This window comes from Bombina bombina, chromosome 6 (assembly GCF_027579735.1).
Source record: "Bombina bombina isolate aBomBom1 chromosome 6, aBomBom1.pri, whole genome shotgun sequence".
In the NCBI taxonomy this organism is placed as follows: Eukaryota; Metazoa; Chordata; class Amphibia; order Anura; family Bombinatoridae; genus Bombina; species Bombina bombina.
Genome location: NC_069504.1, coordinates 818114407 through 818126423, shown reverse-complemented (window position 1 = coordinate 818126423; position 12017 = coordinate 818114407). Strand labels below are relative to the sequence as shown.

At 39.7% G+C, this 12017-nt stretch overlaps 1 protein-coding gene across 2 annotated transcripts in view; it reads left to right on the top strand.

Annotated features, from left to right (window-relative positions):
- Positions 1 to 12017, top strand: part of LOC128663728 (fumarylacetoacetate hydrolase domain-containing protein 2) — a 59583-nt gene that overhangs the window by 25601 nt on the left and 21965 nt on the right. For both annotated transcript variants that reach the window (XM_053718187.1, XM_053718188.1), the window contains exon 7: positions 3837 to 3924. In XM_053718187.1, the coding sequence (XP_053574162.1) occupies positions 3837 to 3924 (88 nt within the window). The remainder of the gene's footprint in view (positions 1 to 3836; positions 3925 to 12017) is intronic.

The window sequence follows — 12017 nt, the reverse complement described above, 5'->3', positions numbered from 1 at the left end:
AGCATGGGAGACATAGAAAAGTTTTTTAAACCATGGCTATGATATAACCCTAGGGTCCATCTACCATGATAATAGTCAAGTAGGCACATAACTTCAATTGTTAAAGACTTTTATACATTTCCATAGGTAGCTTAGTAGACTATATGGTGGAGGAGAATATGTAGGTACATAAAGCAGAAACAACTAGATAGACAAAAACTTCATTATAAGTTCGCATAAGGTAGGCTGTATATTAGTGTGAAAATGGTGATTATATCCTTACCTTATAAACTAAGGGGTTATTTAAAACATACCTAAAGCCATATGTAGTTAGACTAACATATTGAAGGAAGTCTATCAGGAGATGAGGTTAAACAAGCTACACCTTAAATGCCTCAGTAAAATGGTAGTATATAGATTTAAAGATGACATAATAACCATAAAGTATTTAGTAATGTAAGAAGGCGTATAGTCTGTTTAGAGCTAGGCAATGTCTCATAATATATTTATATAGTCACTGTAAACCTTCCCAGAGTTGTACGTCTATATACAAAAAAAAAGAGTCAGCCAATATGCAATCATATGTAAAACTATAATATAGTGGAGAGTCCATCATACAGTGTAAACTATTAAACCATTGTATAGTGTAAACTATTATACAAGCTTGTCTCTGCAAAACCGTAAAAGGCAATGTCTGAGCAGTAGAGTTCAACCCTGAAGGGTAACGTCGCACTGAGTCAGCCGATCGCTCAACCGACACCAGTTCTTGTAGTAAGGCTGGCTGGACAATGAACCGAAGGGTCTCCGCGGCACACAGAAAGGTAAGTGCCATTGTAAAGCTGAGGACTTACACGCTGAAATCGGGCACTAGCATAGAGAGATTCCACACCAGGGGATGGGTTAAATGTAGCCGGACTTCGCGTGGCGGCCAACACTAGGGGGCAATTTCCAAGCATCGGTGTGACAGCTTGGAGTTGGGCCAGAGGATTTTTGTGAGTCGGTAAGGCCGGAGATGGCGCCTCAGCATGTGGGCTCATAGTAACCGAGCACTTTGTCTCCCCGGGTTCCAGTTTCGCCGGCATAGATAGTAGAAGGGGAAGGTCTGATAGGCGATCCACCCCGCAAAGTTCAGCACACTCCATGTCAGCAAGCGCCTCACATCTACCGACACACTGTACAGTGTCAGTGCTCTCAGCTGCATGGTTCATCCGTGAAGTAAGGGTATATAGTAGCGACGTTAAATCATCATTTAGACTCTTAAAGTGCCATTCCAATAGCTGCTGGGTACGTTGCTCCCACAATTCTAGGGCTTCCATGTCAGCAGTGCCGCTGGAGTATAAGTGCTGGCTGGTAACTCCACGTGGCGTGGCTTGAAAGTAAAGAGTAGTGTTGTGCTCATTAAACAGGGTATCTTCAGCTTCAGGAAGTATATGATGAATAAAGTTAGTTTTCTAAAATAATATAAGCAAAGTTTGGGCTCTTTATATATTGATTAAATCCAATACTTATATCTGAGAGCCCGGAGCTGCACAGGAACACGTCTAGCTGCCTCAGTAGTTGGCTCCGCCCCCAGCTTTTGTTAATTTATATTATACATGTATGAGTAGAATTGTATCAGTAGAATAATATAATAAGGTTATTTATTTAGGTTTTGAGTGCAGCAGGATCTCAAGGGAAGGACCTGCACAAGTTTTTTGAGCCGGGGAAAATGCATTTTTTAAATGCTGCTTTGCTATCCCAGTAAGCAGGTACTCAGGTTCTCTGGGGACTTTGCTTACAAATTAATAATTGGAACCCAATTAATGTGAGAAACATTTAGATATAAAGATTCCAGAGGCTCCCCTTTATCAGTGATCGAATAAATTACACTCCTCCCCTTCCAGTCTGTGATGCTGATATTTCACATGGGTAGCCCCTCCCATAAATAGAACATAAAGCTAGGAATTTGGTCTGTCAACTTTGTTTTTCTAAGGCTTTATATCACTGTCTTTTGCAGTGGGCAAGCTAATATAGGCTTTGATTTTTTTTTTAAAACAAAAGAAAAAAAAACAATCACCCACACAATTTTGGTGCTCAACATTTTCAATTATTACATGTGTGTGCAAGTATGTGTAGATATATAGATGTTATTGTGATCATCACTTATTTTATTTATTTTTTTAAAACCCTCAGATGTGACAGTTAATACAGCATACATGTTTAACTGGGTCTTAACCTGCAACATGCACAATTATGACATTACACACAAAATCTGTGCTGCATGTTTTTGCTACCATTAGTTCCTTGGCCCTGTTTTAGCCACATTTAATCTAGACTGGGTATGGTTACAAATGTATGCGGGAAATATTGCCCTCCCATAGCCTAAGAGACAGCTGGAACCGTTGGTCCGTTTAGTAGGAACATGGATGAGCTGTTAGAGGGTTGAGTGCTGTTAAAGCTGGAGGCAGCTGCTACAGATGAGGCATAGCATGGTACCAGAGGTATGGACGAAGTGCCAGCTATGTTCTAGTCAGGTGAGCAGTGAAACAAGGGTCATTAGTTGGAGCTGTTCCCTTTGTAACCCCCCATTAAGGTACCTCCTTTCTCTGTTTCAATCCTTTTACCTTTTTTTTTTTTAAACTTTTTATTTACAAGTTGTCAAAAGACAATTCTATATGAGTACAATAAAAAAACTGAGAGTTCAAGAAAATGTTCTAATTTGTTACCTTAAATAATCTTTATAATTAACATCTTTAATGCTTAGTATCCAGTCCATGTTGTCTTACGGTCTTCATCCAACTGTACATTTTCTAATAGAGCCACAAGTGTAACCCAATCATAAGACAGTAAACAACTGGTCTCTCTCAGCCATATCCAATAATAGAAGCTAAATTCCCCTGTAATGAGGAATTCAATGATACTCAGTCATCTTGCTTTTTATTGGTAATCTCTGCCCTCCTGCACTTCCTGCCTGAGCTGCATCCTATTCTTATTGCCCTCCATATAGAAGGGGCTTCTTTTCTCCATCCACCATAGTCAGTAGATGACAGAAACTGGCAGTGAAAGGGCTGTGGTTGTGACCATGAAATAGCTGTTACTGCTATTTTAGTGAATACCATGGCTTATAGTGAAACCACATTAAAAAGATAAAAATGGCAGCCTTAGGGGCAGTTTACTGTGTGCCAAGTCTCAATTTCTAGTTCACACGACATACAGTATTTATCAATCCCTTAAAGGAACACAAAACCCAAAAGTTTTCTGTCGTGATTCAGATAGAGCGTTCCATTTTAAATAACTTTATAATATACTTCTATTATCAAATCTACTTCATTCTCTTGGTATCATTTGTAAGTTGTTTAAAATGACATGCTATATCTGAATTATGAAAGTGTAATGTAAACTTTACTGTCCCTTTTAAAGAACTGTACATTAGTGACACTTTTAGACACTTCTATAAAGAAGAATATACACAGATACTGATATAAAAAAACCCAGTAAAAACTTACTTAGAAACTCCCAGTTTAGCACTGTTGATGGGTTAGGCTGGGACACCAACTGAAAGCGGCTGATAGCAGACCCTCCCCCCTCACCTGCCTATGAAAAGACCCATTATACAAACATAAGCAATCTGAATTCTGTCTACATCAGTATACATCTACAACTTGGTGGCTTGGTTAGGAGTCTGAAAATTAGCACAATGTTATTTAAAAATAAGCAAAACTGTACATATTTTTTTTTTTTACAAAAACACCCCAAAATGGGCTATATAACTGGATCATCTACAAAACATTTATGCAAAGAAAAATCTAATGTACAATGTCCCTTTTACCCCATATGTGCACTTTTTTTATTTAAATGCTTTTTTTTTTTTATTATAGGTTTGTTACTTTGAACCCAGGTGATATTTTCCTTACTGGAACACCCCCAGGAGTTGGTGTGTTCAGAAAACCACCCATCTTCCTCAAGGTAAGGGGTTCATCATACAATAAAGACAGAAAAAAAGAAAACAGTGAAAAATTCCTTCCAGATGTTTATATTCCAAGATTCATGAACTCTCCCATGAGTGTCATCATAACTGTGTAAATAATGTTATTAACAATTTATTGAGGTTTCTACCTGGTAACCTTGATTCATATAATATTAGACCCCCCGTAAGTTGCAAAAATAAAAATAAAACACAGCTTATTGTGAGCATTGCTGTTGGGTATAACCATTATCAAAAGTTCTCTATTTTGCTACTTCACACTGTCAGCTGTTGAGTCACACTATAAGATATTGCAACACACACTATTCAGGTCTATTCTCAAGATCACACTATGGATAAGCATTGTCCTATTGTAAGAGAAAGGTCAGTGATCAAACCAAGTCTTCTCCTGTATCATCAGAAAACCTCAGAGACTAGTTTGCATTTCATCATTTGTATTGTCCGTGCTGCCTGATGTTGTCACATTCTAAGTAATAAATATGTTTATAATATCTGCTATTCATGGTCATTATATTGGTATAATCAGTCTTATTAGACGGGAGATTGTCATCTAATGGCAAATGTGAAAAAGGGACATAAATGGGCAATAATGATCATTTTCTAATGTGCTAGACCATTGCTATTGCTTGAACAGAATTGTGTTTAACCGCAAAAAAGGTTTAAACAAACATAAATCTGCTCCAGATTGACAATGCTGGTTCTAAATATGACCTGGCCAGAGATTGGAGGCTATGGGCATATGCCTTATTTACTCATTGGCTGTATTCAGCTGCGGACCAATAGCCCATTGCCAATCAAGAGTTAACTAACTATGCATTAACCATGGACTGGCAAGGGACTGTTGGTCTGGAGCTGAACACAGCCAGTGAGCCAAACAGGGGCATCATATTTGCATAGCTGCCAAATAGTGTCTGCATTCAGCTCAAAACCAGTAGTGCACCACTAATTTGGTGCTAACTTGAACTATGTTTTTTTTTTTTTTAAACCCCTTTAGAGCTTTTTAAATGATCTTGCCTGAGCAGAGGGCTTTAGAGAATTGGGCCTTATATCACGTTTTCATCAAATATATGCTTCAGGTAGTTTTCTCTTTTAACCCTTTGACTGCGTTAGGACGCTCCATGCTGTCCTAATGGCGCTGGGCTGTAACGCTTTTAGGATGGCATGGAACGTCCTAACTTCTTCCCCTCCATTACCCTTAAAGGGACATAAAACAAGTTGGGATAGAGACTAAATAATATAATATGTACTTTAATTACTTTACCTGCATATTTATACTGCAGTGCCTCACCATTAACTCTTTCTTTTTAGTTTCTGAATTGTAAAGCTCTTACTCCCCCCACACAATTCCTTTTACGGCTGTATCTGTTTATTGTTCTTTTGGTAAAATGCAAAAGTGAATAGGAACTATCTGCTGATGCATGCCTAGAAGCTGTGAACTCAGTTGAAATACAATGCCTGTGTCTAAACACTGATAAGAGGGGTGGAGTTAGCTGCACCAGGCAGCTTAGCTATGTAATTCATTTTGCTTATTTTTGAAAATTATTTTAAAATACTTGCCAGCATTTCTTAAACAATTTTTTTTTCCTATGGCATGGAGAGTCCACAACTTCATTCCAATTACTAGTGGAATATTCAACTCCTGGCCAGCAGGAGGAGGCAAAGTGCACCCCAGAAAAGCTATTAAGTATAACTTCCCTTACCCATAACCCCCAGTCATTCTCTTTGCCTCTGTCAATGGAGGATGTACGAAGATTGTGTCTGAAGATATTTAATCCTTTTATGGGTACTTTTCCCTGGAAGCAAGGATTGGGTTCTAGCTGTGTCCGCGTCAATCTCTTTAGTAAGAGTAGTGGTGGCTTTTAGCAGTTAGAAGGCGGCAAGGTGGTCTTTGCTTTACTTCTAACATTTTCCTACCCCTTTACAGAAAGCCAGGGTTAGTTACTCTGTTCTTTCTGTTACTTCAGGTCCCTGACAGGAACTGGAGTACCGGTCACACCGTAGTAGCTGTTATCTGCCCTGCAGCTAGATCTACAGGTAAGTGCCTTTTGCCTTCTAGGTATTGAAGGACAGCACTTTTTGAGCTTAACCATCAAGTGGATCTTTTTTTGGGACATAATTATCCTTATTAGGTTAAGGGTACATTTTATGGGCAGCTTTATTGACACTTTATGTGTTAAAAGAAAATTCATACTTTGATTTATTAATTACACTCAGTGTGAGACTTCAAAGGTATTATTTACTTTTCCCCTTATTTGTATAGCTGGGCTATGGCAGAGTAAGTTAAGGCTGTGAGGAAAGATTTTATTTGCTTTTTGCAGCCGTTTGTTAACGTGCGCTTTTAGTGTGGCACAGTTTACATTTTTTAGCCGCTTGTGTGACCTCCGCACTTCCAGTATTTCGGAGCGGAGCTTAGTGATCGTCTGCTAAAGAGGAGAAGAACTTTGCAGGATCTTGCTTCCTCTTACTAGTGGGATATCTATCCGGTCACGGTAGGAGCCTTAGGCAGATTGAGGTTGCTTCTTAGGGTGACATTTTTTCCTTTGTGCCTGGTATATTTTATGTTTTAAAGGTCTTCTAAAATTTGGGCATATCGTTTTTTTTGGGATAAAATTATTATATTTTACTTCTTTTTAATTTTTCACTTTGGGATCTGATTCTGTAGCTATGGACTCGGAATAGGATCAATCTATTACTATGGATAAATGCTTTCTATGTTTAGAGGCACAAATTGTCCTTCCTATGCAATTCTGTTCCCCATGCTTAGCAAAAACTTTAAAATTTAAAGACAAATTACTACCTTCTGAGCCAAGTGTCTCTCAGGAGAATGCTGTGCGTGATATGCCTCAGATTTCTACACAAGCGTCCCAAGCCTTAATTGTTTCTCATGCTGTGCCTTCTGTTTCCTCTCAACCTCCTGGGGGTGTTTACTTACCAGGAGATTTTACTGCACGGATAACTTCTGCGGTGTCTGCAGCTTTATCTGCTTTCCCTACTTTGGGTAAGTGTAAGAGGAAATCTAAACATTTTTCTGCTGGTAAGGTGTCTGACCCCTCTAAAACTGCGTTGGTCAACCTTTCCGAAATGTCTGATGAGGAAGATACTTCAGTAGCTTCTGAAGGGGAAATCTCAGAATCTGACATGATGGGGGAAAAATTTTCAGAATCTGAAGAAGTTAATTTCAGATTTAAACTTGAACATCTCCAGTTGCTTCTGAAGGAGGTTCTAGCTACTTTGGACGACTCTGAACCTTCGGTTGCTGTCAACCCTAAAAGGTCTACTAAACTTAGTAGAGTTTATGATTCTCCCTCATCCGTGGATGTTTTTCCAGTTCCAGATAAGTTTTCAGAAATTATAGCTCAGGAATGGGATAAGCCAGGGGTTCCCTTCTCCCCTTCCCCTGTTTTTAAAAAGATGTTTCCTGTTGCTGACTCCATTTGTGACTCATGCGCAATGTGCCTAAACTTAAAGGAGCTATCTCTACTCTAGCTAAAAGAACCAACATTCTTATAGAGGATAGTTGTTCCTTCAAGGATTTACTTCTTTTTAATTTTTCACTTTGGGATCTGATTCTGTAGCTATGGACTCGGAACAGGATCAATCTATTACTATGGATAAATGCTTGCTATGTTTAGAGGCCCAAATTGTCCTTCCTATGCAATTCTGTTCCCCATGCTTAGCAAAAACTTTAAAATTTAAAGACAAATTACTACCTTCTGAGCCAAGTGTCTCTCAGGAGAATGCTGTGCGTGATATGCCTCAGATTTCTACACAAGCGTCCCAAGCCTTAATTGTTTCTCATGCTGTGCCTTCTGTTTCCTCTCAACCTCCTGGGGGTGTTTACTTACCAGGAGATTTTTCTGCGCGGATAACGTCTGCGGTGTCTGCAGCTTTATCTGCTTTCCCTACTTTGGGTAACTTAATAGAGTTTATGATTCTCCCTCATCCGTGGATGTTTTTCCAGTTCCAGATAAGTTTTCAGAAATTATAGCTCAGGAATGGGATAAGCCAGGGGTTCCCTTCTCCCCTTCCCCTGTTTTTAAAAAGATGTTTCCTGTTGCTGACTCCATTCGTGACTCATGCGCAATGTGCCTAAACGTGAAGGAGCTATCTCTACTCTAGCTAAAAGAACCACCATTCTTATAGAGGATAGTTGTTCCTTCAAGGATCCCATGGATAAGAAGCTAGAGGCTTACTTAAAAAAAAAATGTACATCCATCAAGGTTTACAGTGGCAACCTGTGGCAAGTATTGCAAAGGTTGCGGGAGCAGCATCTTTTTGGTGCGATGTCCTGTCTGATCTAATATCAGAAGAGACCACGATAGAGGAGATCCAAGATAGGTTCAAAGCTCTTAAACTGGCCAATTCCTTTATCTGTGATGTCAACATGCAGGTAATTGGACTGGGAGCTAAGATGTCTAGCTTCACTGTTCTAGCTCTCATTAGCTCTGTGGTTTAAATATTGGTCGGCTGATGTATCTTCAAAGGCCAAGCTTTTGGCTTTACCTTATAAAGGTAAAACTCTATTTGGACAAACACAGAAGAAAGCTGTGCGCTCTGTCTTATCCTCTGTGTGTAGACACGGCATATTGGAGAGTGGGGATGACGTCAAGTGCAGACAACAGCGTTTTTGTCCTCCACGCCAAACGAATATGCAATATAAGAAAAGAAAGTCCCAAGCACAAACCACTTATGATAAAAATCCAGGCTTTAATCCATATATTTAAAAACAACACATATATATATATATATATATATATATATATATATATATATATATATATATATATATATATATATATATATATATATATATATATATATAAGTACAGCCATAGACAGCAAAGCAATGACTGACAGTATAAGATCAAGAAGGAAAAGCTGAGCTCCTCATACAGCAGACATGTTTCATGCTTCCCAAGCACTTGTTCACTGCCTGTAGGAGCTGCAGCTACCTTCATCTTAAATATGCTACAGCTTTGTAATTTTAAACATACATAGTCACATTCATTAGTTCCCTTCTTAGCTGTTGCAAATTATGCTGAAATAAACATGGAATAACAATAAGTGAAGGGAAAAAGTAAAGGGGTAATGGTTCACATATATTACACATTCATATAAATAATTTATCTTACTTTATATTTCATTATAGAAAGAATTCATAATATAGAATAGGCAATGCGAATACCCAATTAAATCCCTATACACATAGACCAATGTCCTTCCTAAAATTTAAACCATAGGGTACCGAGGTGTTCATGGTAAAAATCCAGAATACCTCTCTGGTATTAAGCTTATTCTCCTGGTTCCCTCCCCTTTTCCATCGGGGAATGTGGTCAATGCCCTGTACAGACAATAATTTTTAATCAGAATTATGTAATTATTTAAAGTGCTTAGCGATTGGTGTATCTGAATCCAGATCCTCAATGGATCGCACATGCTCAAGAAAGCGATCCTTTAGGGGTCTCTTAGTTCTGCCTACATATTGCTTAGAGCATCCCCTGCAGGTCACTAGGTAAATGATGGGTTGTTTCACAATTTATGTAAAAGTTAATCCCATGGGTGCAATTAGTTTGTGTAGAGACAAAGTTCTCCCCTTCATTCACAAAATCACAAGTTTTACATATATTGTGTCGACATTTATAGAAACCTTTTTTACACTTAAGCCAGCAGGTTTGATTTATTCTAGGTAAATCTGAAGGTGATAAAAGGTTCCCAATTGTCTTACCCTACTTATGGATAAGCTGACATCCCTCATTAATTTCCCTGTTTGAGTATGGGATCTGTATGTAGAATGGGTAGACTTTCCTCAATAATTCTACATAAAAACTCTATTTGGTCCTGGTCTGGCGAAAATCATTTCCGAAATTACGGGTGGAAAGGGATCTTTCCTACCTCAGGACAAGAAGAATAGACCTAAGGGTCGACAGAATTCTAATTTTCGTATCTTTAAAGGTCGGAGGTTTTCCTCCTCCTTCCAAACCACAGCAATCCAGGACCTCTTGGAAGTCCAGTCAGCCTTGGAATAAGGGGAAACAAAACAAGAAGCCTTCCACTGATTCTAAATCAGCATTTTGGATCATGGGGGGGGGCAGGCTTTCTCTTTTTCAGCAAGCTTGGATACGCAATGTCCCAGATCTGTGGGCTGTGGACATAGTATCCCAGGGTTACATAATAGGATTTAAGTCTTGCCCTCTAAGGGGCAGATTTCTCCTGTCATGACTATCCTCAAACCAAGTGAAGAGGGAGGCCTTCTTAAACTGCGTAGAAGACCTATCCACCGTGGGAGTAATTGTTCTAGTTCCTGTAGAGGAACAGGGACAAGGATTCTATTCAAATCTGTGGTTCCCAAAAAGGAGGAAACTTTCTGTCCCATCTTAGATCTAAAGTGTCTCAACAAATTCCTCAAGGTTCCATCCTTCAAGATGGAAACTATCCATTACATTCTTCCCTTGGTTCAGGAAGGTCAGTTTATGACGACCATAGACCTAAAGGACACGCATCTTCAGGTTCCCATTCACAGGGATCATCAATAGTATCTAAGGTTTGCCTTTTTGGACAAGCATTTCCAGTTTGTTGCACTTCCATTTGGTTTCCAGAATATTCACAAAGATTCTGGGTGCTCTATTGGTAGTGATTAGATCCCAGGGAATTGCTGTGGCGCCTTATCTAGATGACATCTTGGTTCAGGTATCCTTTTTTCAACTAGCAAAATCTCATATAGAGATGTTGTCTTTTCTACGTTCATACGGGTGGAATGTGAATCTGGAGAATAGTTCTCTAGTTTCAGCTACAAGAGTGTGTTTCCTAGGGACAATTTGTAGATTCACTGTCTATGAAGATTTTCCTGACAGACGTTAGAAAATACAAACTTCTGGCTTCCTGCCTTTCTCTCCAGTCTGCTATTCGTCCATCAGTATCCCAATGCATGGAGGTGATTGGTCTAATTTTGGCTTCCATGGACATCATTCCTTTTGCTCAGTTCCATCTGCGACCTCTGCAGCTTTGCATGCTCAGTCAATGGAACGGAGACCATTCAGATTTATCACAGAGGATAAATCTAGATCCCTTAACACAAGACTCTCTCTCGTGGTTGATCTCACAGGAACATCGGTCTTGGGCACTTGCTTCCTGAGACCTTCTTGAGAGATTGTGACTAAGGATGCCAGTCTGTTAGGCTGGGGAGCTGTTTGGGGTTCTCTAAAAGCTCAGGGCCTGTGGTCTCAAGAAGAGTCTTCTCTTCCCATAAACATCTTGGAGTTGAGAGAAATCTTCAATGCCCTGACAGCGTGGCCTCAATTATCTTTAGTCCGGTTAATCGGATTCCAATCGAACAACATCATCTCAGTGGCTTACATCAATCACCAGGGAGGAACTTTGAGTTCCTTGGCTATGAAGGAGGTGACTCGCATTCTACAGTGGGCGGAAGCTCACAATTGTCTCCTATCTGCCATCCACATTCCAGGAGTGGACAACTGGGAGGCTGATTTTCTTAGCAGACAGACTTTTCATCCCTGGGAGTGGGCTCTCCATCCGGAAGTGTTCTCTCAGAGATAATTCTCAGGTGGGGGGTTCCAGAGTTGGCTCTGATGGCGTCTCGTCAAAACTCCAAGGTTCCAAAGTACGGTTCAAGGTCAAGAGATCCTCAGGACGCTCTGATAGATGCTCTAGCGGTTCCTTAAATCTTCTCTCTGGCATACATTTTCTCCATTTGCTCTCCTTCCAGAGTCATTGCTCGTATCAAACAGGAGAGAGCATCAGTAATTCTAATACCTCCTGCATGGTCTCGCAGGATCTGATAAGGATGTCATCTCTTCCTCCTTGGAGGTTACCTCTGAGGAAGGACCTTCTAAATCAGGGTCCATTCCTACATCCAAACCTGGAATCTCTGAAGCTGACTGCTTGGAGATTGAACGCCTAGTTGAATCTAGATGTGGGTTTTCTGAAGCGGTCATTGATACTATGTTTTAGGCTTGCAAACTTGTTACAAGAATTACCATAAGGTATGGTGTAAATATCTTTATTGGTGCGAATCTAAGGGTTTCTCCTGGAGCCGGGTGAGGATTCCACGTATTTT